This window comes from Dufourea novaeangliae, unplaced genomic scaffold, assembly GCF_001272555.1.
Source record: "Dufourea novaeangliae isolate 0120121106 unplaced genomic scaffold, ASM127255v1 scaffold43, whole genome shotgun sequence".
Classification (NCBI taxonomy): domain Eukaryota; kingdom Metazoa; phylum Arthropoda; class Insecta; order Hymenoptera; family Halictidae; genus Dufourea; species Dufourea novaeangliae.
In genome coordinates this window covers 191560-203450 of record NW_015373922.1, presented here as the reverse complement: position 1 = coordinate 203450, position 11891 = coordinate 191560, and the positions used below count along the sequence as shown (strand labels likewise).

At 34.1% G+C, this 11891-nt stretch overlaps 1 protein-coding gene across 1 annotated transcript; it reads right to left on the bottom strand.

Moving 5' to 3' along the window:
- Nucleotides 1-1494: 1494 nt before the first annotated feature.
- Nucleotides 1495-7175, bottom strand: LOC107194500 (non-canonical poly(A) RNA polymerase PAPD5-like). Its single transcript, XM_015584142.1, has 8 exons — nucleotides 6696-7175; nucleotides 5002-5172; nucleotides 4120-4477; nucleotides 3787-3933; nucleotides 2607-2800; nucleotides 2367-2520; nucleotides 2105-2243; nucleotides 1495-1845 (listed from the first exon to the last, which is right to left on the bottom strand). Exons 1-8 carry the CDS (start codon nucleotides 7052-7054, stop codon nucleotides 1646-1648), a joined length of 1722 nt encoding a protein of 573 aa, XP_015439628.1. The 5' UTR covers nucleotides 7055-7175; the 3' UTR covers nucleotides 1495-1645.
- Nucleotides 7176-11891: the final 4716 nt, after the last annotated feature.

Below are 11891 nucleotides of genomic sequence, written 5' to 3'. Positions count from 1 at the left end.
ATAAGTACATATATGCATGTTGTAACAAGCAATTGATATTCTACTTATAAAATTGAATCACAGTTTATAATGTTTATAATTCTTGAATAACGTTTCATTCAATGTTATACAGAATATTGCCCAAATATTATAGAACTTGAAGGAAAGTGAATACTAGTGGTGTTTCTTTATCTCCTCACTCGAATTTAATAAGAGTTTGAATTATATTACAACTTGAATTAACACAAAATGCAATCGGGACAAAGATTCTTAATTGGTAAACATTCGTTATAACAGATGCATTTTCTTTCTCTATATCCGAAAAACAAAAATTTGTTGGAAGAACGGAATGTAATTTTTAATGAATTAAATGTAAGATATTTTCACAATACAACATTCAGAATTCTCAGTGATATCAAGGCCTTTCTACGTATTGTCATATACAAAATTTTTTGAAATGTTGCTCAGATTTAAAAAGTATTACAGAATACGTTTTAAATGCAATATCTGATACGTGCATTGAATTCACTTGACATTCGATCATGACATGTATGCTTACTATTATTTGATAATATAAAAATAATGTATCATTATTCAGGGGAGACTAAAAACTACAAACTAGTGTTATGAAATCAGCAATTATGTATAAAAAGTAAAGCATTACGCACAATTACGACTTCAAAAAACACAGTGTAAAACTCTAAAATGTATTATTTTTCAGCAATGAGTTAGTATTTTCAAAAATATTTTTATTAAAAATTTCTTGATCACCAGCACACGAACTTTATTAAAATCCGGAAAATATACCAAAACATTTTCATAACAGTACTGGACTTATGTACATATTACAGAAAAAGAAACAGATAATTTTCACATACCCATGGACGTGTCCATATTATCAAATGATAACATCATTGTAACAAATACTATTTTAGGTACATACAAAATAAAAAAAATTCATTAGGTAACTCTTAGACTTATTTTTCTATGTTTGATAATGTATATTACAATATTTACAATTGGTATGTCCCAATATCACCAATTTTTCTGTCGCCCCTTTGTTATAAGAATATAGTTCCATATAGAAAACTAAGTCTTTATCATCATTATTAGAGCTTGCTTTATAGCTTCATGAAATCTTAAGAAAACTGCACTGTAAATAATCTTTGCTTATATCGTTCGTATTATATAAATGTATTACAATAGGTTTTATCAATAGTTCCGATAAAACAATTGCTATTTGAAGATTGCAATAAGCGTGTAACATTATAAACAATAATTAATAAAATATGACACATTTTCTCAATGTTTCTTTTTTTTGTGTAATATGTGCAGTAATGCAAGAGAAAAGTAAAACTAAACCAATTTATATTACATTTCTGTACGTCTTTGGTATGTAAACTTTCGTACAGAATATAAAAAATATTTCTGGTGAAATGAAGAACTTAACTACGTTTGGAGCACTTCTTTGTCTCTATAAGAAAAAAAAAACAAAGAGTTTATCAACTCCTCGTATTATAGACACTGAGCCCCTCTGTACATTAAAGTGGAAAGGATAATTTAGTTGTGCGATGAAAGTTAATCAATGTCTTTTCACCACACGATTATGATATTGAGCTCGCTACTTAAGTGACAAACAAAATCCATATTTACTTTGCACGGTTCATCACCGTACACAATCTCCAGTACCACGAGGTGTAATGCACTGTTTTTTTCGTTTTACAGTTTGTGGTCTGGAACTTGGACTGTGACTATTGTTATTACTTCCATTACTATGAAGAGAATGTTTTGCTTTATTTTGTCCACTTATATTGTTGTTTATTCCACGATGATGATAATTTCCTCTGGAACTATGGTGGTGATTGCCTACAATAAATAAATACCTATATGTATATCCTTGTGTGTGTATGTGTGCGCACGAGTGTGTACTTATTTATCTTAATTTAGTACTTTTAAAAAAATAAGAAGTTATTAACTTTATTTTAACAAATAATAGGATTAATATATAAATATGTCAAATTTTGAGTTATACAATATAATTTAGTAATATTATTACGACTATTCAAATAATTGGTTCTAAGATGTTAAATTAATTCAATAAGATTATTTTTCAATTTAAGCATACCATGAGCAGTTCCTTTAAATGGTTTTTTCCATTGTGAATGATGATGAGTATGTTGATTATTATATATATGTCTTTCTTTACTTCTATCTTCACCCTTCCCACCAGTATTAGGAGAATTACCGCGACTACATTCAGAATCCTTTTAACACAGAGAATGTACATTACAGTATAAATTAATATTAAATGTATAATACTATTTAAACGTAAATTTAAATAATGAAGACAATTATATTATTTTATTAAGAAATCTTTGATAGTGTACTGTGTCACTCGCTGGGGCAGAAAGTGTTGATGCATCAGATCCTGTTGAACTTGACAGTGAATCTACCTCACTCAAAGGTAGTGGGAATGTTTCTTTAATCCACTTGCGATATTCTATTACTTCATCTGTCACGCGAATTATTCTTCCTAGTATACTGTATATAATTTATTTTTAGAATTCGCTTTACACAATCTTGTTATAAAAATAGGGTCCAAATTTTCAATTTACAGATAATCTCACCTTACTTTATTTGCATCATTAACTAAAATATTTAAAGGACTAACTGCTTGTGAAAGGACATAGTAAGCCCAATCAAATGCATCTTTTACATACAATGCGCCATAACTACTACGGCCAATATCATTGCCAGGCGTAAGTGGATCTTCTATGCACAATAAAGAAGGTCGATGGCCATCTATCATATCTCGTTGAACCTGTAAATTATTCAACAGACTTATTAAATTTATTAAGATGTCAATAATAAATTTACACAAATATAATTAGTACTATTAAATTTGTATATAATGAATCACACACTGAATGTTAAAAATGGGAGATATTATGCAGAGTATCTCACGTAAATATCGTCACGAAATTTTAGGACTTTCCTTAAACATTACAAAACATTGTGTTAAACAAAAGTTGAACTATAAGTGTGAATAAGTTTCGTAAATCAGACTTTCTTTATCTGCATTTTTTTCGGAGATGTCGATGTTGTCTTTACTTTTTAAATATTCTTTATTAGAACGAAAAAAATACAATGTCGTGACGTATCAAGGTGTTCGTTCAAAAACCAATGTGAAGACGAAACTAAAATCTTTTAATAAAAAATATTCAAAAAATTTAGTTTTATTTTAAAAACAAAAAGTAACATTTATACCTCCGAAAAAAATGCAAACAAAGTGATTTACGAAAATTATGCACATTTAAATATAGTTTAACCTTTGTCTAACACAATTTTGTAAAGTTCAAAGAAAATCCCGGAATTTTGTGACGGCATTTACATGGGATATCTTGTATACTGTGGCCTATTATATTATAATTATTTAATACACGCAATTACATTGTATGCCTTCTCACAATCATACTTTATACAATATACTTATAACCATACACTTACACACGAGTACCGATATTTATAACCGATTCAACGGTGTATCGCCATTTTGAAGTTTTTTCAGTTTTTATTCCACATTTTTAAGTACAGATTGTAAAGCAATGAATAGAGTTAGAGACCTGGAATTGGTCTCATTGGAAATACCTTTTCGTAATCCAGGTCACATATGTATGAATTATTAAAATGACAGTTCACAAATCAGTGATTATTTAATACACAGACAACTTTTTAGAATAGCTCATCAAGCATTTTGACAACTTACACGTTCTGTTCAATGAATTATTTCATAAAGTTATACATTACCTCTTCCTTCGATATGTAAGTACCACCATCTTTTACACGAATTCCTGTCTTTACATAATTAAATTTCCTACCGTATAATTCCAAAAATTCTATTAATAGCACCCCAAGATTAGCATTTGAACAATAAGCATTTTGCCTGGGATGTAACTGAAACGAAAATTTTTCTATCTGGTAGGAACATCAATCTTTTATTTTTGATGGCACGAATTACCTTCAATTCATTGATTGAATGTATTAAATTTATAAAATATAACTTTATAATATTATAGTTTTTGTTTAATAATTATTTGTTGTTTGAGTATTTATATTTAAAAAAAAAAGATAATAACCTACCTGTAAAAAACTGATAGTCATAAGTATTAAACTGTACGAAGAGATTCCACCAGTAAAAACTTCATTCAGGTCTCTTTGTAACAAGAATTGCTTTAATACCATAACTAGTTTCTCCAGCACTGGATACCGTTTCTTGAAAGAATTAATCAATTCTGCAGATTTAACACCATTATTCATATTAAAACTGATATCTACTTTAATTTCAGTATCTTTATCAGTCAACTTGACAATTGGAACACTAGCTTTATCCAAAACTTTAATAGATGATGGTTCAGCAATATTTTGATCCAGTAAAGCACGTTCCAATGTACGTAATGGAAGATTTGTCCACATTCCTATCACTACTAAATCTATATCACTGAAAAACAAATTTTTACATACTTATTCTAATTTAATAACATGTACAAAATATTAATTAAATAACGTTCATTATATTGAAAAGCATAATTTTTTTTAATTGAGTAGTTATTCTAAAGCAGAGATGGACACAATTTTATTAGAATGATACGTAGTGAAAAGCAACAGTATCTAGGGCATCATTTTGAGTTTTAAACAGTTAGTGAGATTAAATAATTGTGTGCCAAAGGTTGATTCATTCAAGAAGAAGTATCACTTAGTTATAGAAAATGGAATTTCCACGTTTAAACAATTAAAAGTGACGAAATACTTTTTTTTAATCTTTTATTCGTTATTCAAATCTTTTTATCTACATAATGAGTTTGCCCATCTCTGTTCTAAAGGTATATAAGTTAAATATTTTCATAAAATATCTTCATAAATTAATGCATATAATAGTTACATTAATTTAATAGGTATTATATATTTTGTATGTGAACACATTACTAAACACCTTCTGTTTTAAATATGTACAATGATACGTACCTTGTAGGTAAATATAAACCGGTGCGAAAGCTGCCAAATACTTCAACCTTAGAATCTGGCCAGAGATCATATATTACTTGTTCTATCCTTTTGACAACACGCATTCGTAAGCTATGCTCTTCATTAGATGGACACATATAAGCAAAAAAATCTTCAATTTCTTCGTGTAACCTAAACATTAAAAAGTTAGTAACTAATAATCATCACTTTCATTTGTATTGATTCCTGAAATGTTTCCTCAGATAATATTTTTATTACTAAGTAATTATAATGAATTCTTATATTACGGAATTATTAATTCTGTAGTATAAATTAATTACATACAATTGTTATACATAATTACAATAAATTCTTAGAATACATAATACTGTATGTAACTTTATTGTAAGAAATAATTATTTCATTAAGATGGATAGCATTACTGTTATAACCTATAAAAAAATATTGATTAAATGGAAAAAAATAATTTTAAAGTTCCTTATTTAAAACAATGATCATATATAAGATTTTTATGATCCTTTGATAACACAATACAATTAAATAAATATTATTTAAATAAACCATATTCACTTTCAGTTCTTTTTAAATAAATTTCTGAACAATCAAATTAATAAGAATAATTGTTTTCTTTAACGTACTAAAACCATTTATAAGTCTGAGTGTTTACAGTTTGGTATTACTTGTAAACGCTGAAGCACATTTGATTATCGTATACAATGTACTATAGAAAGGTTTGAACATAAACATTACTAATATTTGCGTTTTTTTAAGTACGGAACTAAATAAATCTTAATTATGAATTTCATTTTTAATTAAACGATAACATTATTCTAATTTAAAACACTAGATTTATTGTTATTGATATACTAAAGACAATAAATTAATTATGTTTTTAATATAAGGAAAAATGTTTGTAACATACAGAAAAATCTAAAAAAAATAAAAATAAAAAGAAGCAGAACAAAAATGTTACAAATTATTAACTTGAACACTTAAAACTTAAATATGAAACAAGCATAGCAGATTATATTTTTTCCTCTGTTTATTTAATTAAAAAAGAAATAAGTAATAAAAAAATATAAAAACCATGAGCATAAAGTAATAAATAAATAAAATACTATACTTATTTAAATTCTTAAGAAATGCATACTTGGTATCTAAATTTTTTTTAAATTTGGATTATACAAGAATTATTTATAATTTCCACGTAATTGTTACAACTTTCATATTCTATAAATATTGTACCTGGATTAATTACTAAGATCTGATTTTTACCTATTGTGCCTAGAGTAAGTACTACTTTTGTTTAATGTAACATAACAGTAACGACATCCATTTCCAAATAATTCGAAATATTGTAAATACAAACACAAATATTCGTATTATATAAACATCCACGTGCGCTTATAAAATCATTATATTAATGGTGTTAAAATTTGAGATATTACAAATATTAGAGGGAAATATAATTATTCCAAATAGTACGAGACAACTTATACCATTTTTATTTTTAAAGGGTGAAGCTACTTTTTATTCACAATATCGTTAATTGCAAAGAAACCTCAGAGGAGCCTATTTGTAAACGAGTGTGCAAGATACATAACCTTAGCTATGCCCATATGGGCGAATCACTAACATAATAGCATAATTTCTAGAAGACAAATAATAAATAAACACTCGATAAGAATACTCACCCTATAACTCCTTTTGAATAATGTTTATTGGGTATACGCCACGGACAGCCGCCGTATTCGCCAACTAAGGCATTGTAATTATAGTTCATGCCGTAGGTGCTAGCACGATTATCACCTTTCCTACGCGATGGATTATAATAGCTATTGCAAGTATGATGCTGCATGCGGTCCGCCGTACGAGAATTAAGAGAATCCAAAGCTATGAAGTCTTGTTGAAGCTTCATACCCATCACATTCGAAGATGAGTCGTTCTTCAGCGTTAAGATATCCAGACCTTTCTCAGCTTCCCAAATGTGTAACCACAAATCTTTAGCGGGGCCGAACTGCTCCGGTTGATACCAACCGATAGTCGGATCCATTAAATAATTCTCGATTCCGTATCTCACGATTAATGGTCCTTGCACACTACACTACAATTCTAATCTTAATTCAACTTTAATTGAAAAATTGTCTGACTTATTGTAACCTGCGAACACTATGAAATTCATACATACGATCAATGAATAACAGCATTACAGAAGCGGTTCTTGCACTGCTATATAATATAGTGTAGCAACGCCTCTGAGACTTCACTACCAGAGGGCTACCATTCAGTACACAATTCTCGCAAGCTCTTGGATAATATGAATTTCTTTCAATATGTGAAAGAACACTTATTATATGCATTCAAAATGCGCTTTTTATTAAAAAAGAATACATATTGCAGAAATGCAATCGAAATTGTCTAAGGTATTTTGAATCATTATGATACAAACTAAGTTATGCTTTAATAATGCTTTCATATAAAAAGGCATAACAGGCATAACCACCCAGTCAGCCAGACTTGCTCTAATCATATATTACTAGATTCTGCTGTAGCCTGATGTGCAGATTTGTTGCAAATGTGCTAGAGGGTCTGCTACAGTAGCACTGACAGTAAACTAGCAGTAGAAATATAACAGGTCTGTGTTATGATGTGACGTCAGAAATTGAAGAGACCTGCTAATATTCTGACGGCAGTTTCACCTTAGAACTGCGCAACTTACTTTATTACAGATTAAATCGATTACACTTCCTCTAAATGCATCTGCAATCGATATTTAAGTACTTAAATGATTATTTAATAGTAAATCACAAAATTAAATGTATATGTTAACAAATATTAATAATATATGCTAATGAAATATTAACTTTTCTGTATTGTTGGCGTTTATATTTCTCCTATTTTATCGCTTATAATAAGAAATAAGTATATGTAAATATTACACTGCTAAATAATACATATTTACATTTTATGCAATAATACATATACACTCGTAATGTTCAAAAACATGGTTGAAGCACCGACTAGGCATAGAATAGACCTATCATCCAATGCTTTTTTCTGTCCCACGTTCATAGGGCTACGTAGCCCTGTTACCATTTAAGTGTCAATATCCGACGTTACCGATAAAGCATGAATTCTGACTATTATTAGCACAAATGAAGTGTTATATATTCCATTCATATTACGTGTATCTATATGATTTAACGAGAATAAAAATATCCGATGCTTCAGTTTAAGGTTAAGGGATAAATATGACAGTCATCAAACATGAAACGGAAAAGTATATATTTTTTCACTTAACTACGAGACAATTTATTCTAAATGCATCGTTATTGGACATTTTTATTAAAGTTACTTTTTACATGTTCTTGTTTTATTCGTTTTTATATCTTGCCCTACATTTGTATATTTGTAACAGATAAATTCAGAATAGATGTAGTTTCATAAATAGTTTATCAAATCTACATGTGGGAGAATATATACACCGCTTTCATTAGCATCTACATATTTATAATTTATATGGGAGTATGAATAGTTTTACTGCCTATTGTAAGAATTTTAATACGCACGAACAATTACTTTTTGGCAATTGGTAAATTTTTACATATGAATTTACTTACACGTTATTTACTGCCAAAAATTTCATTTATTGCGAGTAATTAAATAATGAACGTATGTTAATATTCAGCTACATGTCTCTCAAATTAAGTGAAATACAAAAGTTTTATTTTCTTGAAAATTAGTGTCAAAGCATGCAGCAACTGGTCAGATTAGTTTCGTAAATAAATCGAAACCCTGTATCGGCACATTGTTTTTTATGCTATCAAATATCACACGGAATCTTTTAGGAAGTAGTAAAATCTTTTACACAAATACAATGAAATACTTTTAGGTACCCAGTTTAGGGCTATGAAATTAGAATGTTCAAGAAGAGGTAAAAAAGTTTCATATTTGCAATTATTTTGTGAAATGAATAATAAATAAGGGTCTTAAGGATTTATACTGGAGAGCTAAATCTTTAAAAGGAACATGTCTGGGTTAGGTTGATGATATTTATTTGGGGAATATGAACATCATAAATAAACGAGAGCGGTAGAGCGAGTTGCGGTATTGGTGCTCTCCGTCGGTGTCGACGCGTACCGAACGAGGCCGAAGATGGTCGGAGCGGGCGAAAGGGAGAGAGCGGCAGCGATAGAGCAAGCCGCAGTATCGGTGCTCTCCGTTGGTGTCAACGCGTGCTGAGGAATTTCAGTGGTCTATGAGGGGAGGTGTGCGAGCGAGAGAGTACGGTAGAGCGTGCCGCGGTATCGGTGCTCTCCGTCGGTCCAACGCACTAGTGACGTTGCGTCACACAGTTTATTGACCTAGCCGTGTACGCCGTGTACCATTTTTTTTTATTTTTTTTTTTTTTACGCGGGGGAAATGCCTTATGCACACCCCGGAGTCCTGGGGTGGGACTTCGAGGTAGTGTGGGACTCGCACCCACTAAAAACCCCGCGTCAGCTTTCTCGGGCGGAACTCTGCGGTGACGGGATCTCGTATGAACGCACCGCCACCGCCGCGCCTGTGCTCCCCTTATCGGGGAGCCCGTTCCGTGGGGGCGATCGAACGCCCCCCAGAGGTGACCGATACCCCGGTTACCCCCCCTTCTCTACTCCGCCAGCGTCAGAAGACTGCGCTCCGACGCCAGCACTACCGGGCCGCTTTGGATGCAGTCGGGGACCCCACCCCGACTGCATCGGCGGCCCCGACAGACGCGTGCGCGAAGGCGGGAGCCACAGGAGCCGAAGCTCCGGCTCCCGATGTCTACGCACGCGTCCGCCCATACACGCAGGCCTCACCTGCCGGGGAGCAAGGAGACGCCTACGGGGGGGGACCTGCCCCCACCTCCGCCGGCGTCGTCGGGGCCGCTTGAGCGGGCCCCACGGCCCCGCCCATGACCCCGCCACACTCTCCTCCTCTCTCGACGAGCGGGATCGCGAGCCTCGCGGTCCCGCTCGTCGTCCTCCTTCTGCGAGACGACGGTCTCGCAGCAGGAGGACACCGCTCTCCACGACCTCTCGCTCCTCACCATGGCCGCAACCACCATATCGCTAAACGGAGTGCCCGCCTCTCCCTGGCAATGGCCGAGCACTCCTCCAACACGTGCTGCGCGGAGTCCAGCTCCGTATCGACATGCCCCTCGACAGGCGGGCAGCGAGCACGCGCTCGAAGAGTTTGCCCGCCACGTCGAGGAGGCATATCGGCCGGTACGCGGAAGGAGAGTCCGCGGGCTTTCCTTTCTTGGGGACGAGAACCATCCGCCCCCGCTTCCAGGGAAGCGGGACCCGCCCCGACATCATGCAGCCGTCAAACAGCCACATGAGTCGGGGCCCGAGGACGCGTAAGGCCAAACCCAGCGCCCGCCCGGGGACGCCGTCAGGCCCCGGGGCCTTATTGGCCCCGAGGGTACGCCGTGTACCATAGCCGTACCTGGCTGTACCATCCGGTGTTTGGGTCGTTCAAGGAAGGTCGTTCAAGCCGGCAAAAACAATTCAACACGAACAAACTTGCGTACGCCCAATACATAACGGCGTTAGCTTCCTCACTTTCTCGTGAGCCGTCGCGGAGGGTGGGCGCACGTCTCATACTCGTCGTTTCTCTTGTTACTAACCCATTGTTTGTTGCAGGCATTCGACAACCATCAATTTATTTCCAGTGCATATTGTGGTGTCCCCTCTCTTGTTACTAATCCCTTGTATGTTACAGATGTTCGAGAACCATTGGCTTCGATATTTATCTTCTTATGTACTGTGATTTATTTACTGTGATTTATTTACTGTGCATATTATGTATTCTATGTGTATTGTATAATGAAAAATATTTTTCCAAACAGTTAGTCCATCGAAAGAAGACATCGATCAACGTCTACATCCTCGAAGCGTCTATCACTGCGTTAAGTTACTGGAAGTTAAACTTAAATCATAATTCGATATTCATTGTTACATTCATTTTCATCATCACATCGTTTATTATTAATTTTAGTCTATCTATTAATAGACTTAAATTGTGACCATCCATTGTGCATACCAAGTTATTATTAATTCATTTTGCTCGTTGATTCTCTACACAGACTTGGGGTACGGGCAGTGGGTCTGTACCTAGGGTACGGGCAGTGGGTCTGTACACTAAGACTGTTTGCCGATCCCTCTGGTTTCTATTGAGAAGCCAGATATCGGACGTGTTTAGTCTTTGCCTGGTAAGTAGGATTTGGAGAAAGACTCGTGCGTGCCAGGGTACGGAGTAGTCGGGAGGCTGCTCCGTAAACGGACTCTGTTTAACAGAGAATCTCGCTTGCACTACCATGCTTGTGTACTCTTTTGGTTCGGGTCTGGTACGCAGGTGACCAGCCCAAAGCTCCATGACAGTAAAAGATGGATCCGGGTTAGCGAGGTGTCGCCCGTCTTTCCTATTTTCTTAAACCAGGTTCTGGCGACAACACTTGCATCGCGATACTTGTTCATACTGTAGTTTAACGTGGTTCATCGTAGACTTAATATCTGCTTGGTATATAGAATATTAGGTGCAAAATGATCGATGGAACTTTTTCCATTCCGTCTATCTCTTTCGTTTGAGTATTAGCGACTACGTTGCGTTTAGTTTAAGTTATTTTGTATTAATAGCATTAATTCGTATTAATTAGAATATTAAGATAATATTAGTTCTAAGCTGAAGAACGAAGACAACCGACGAGGGAACTTAGTTTTTTATAGGTTTAGGCTCAAGAAAGAAGTCATCCGCCGAGGGATTTAGGTACCGATAGTATTACATAGTTAAGATTTAAGTTATTTATAAGGTATATCGTGAAAGGTGGGAAGATGTAGAACTTGTGATTCCATCTACCTGCCTTG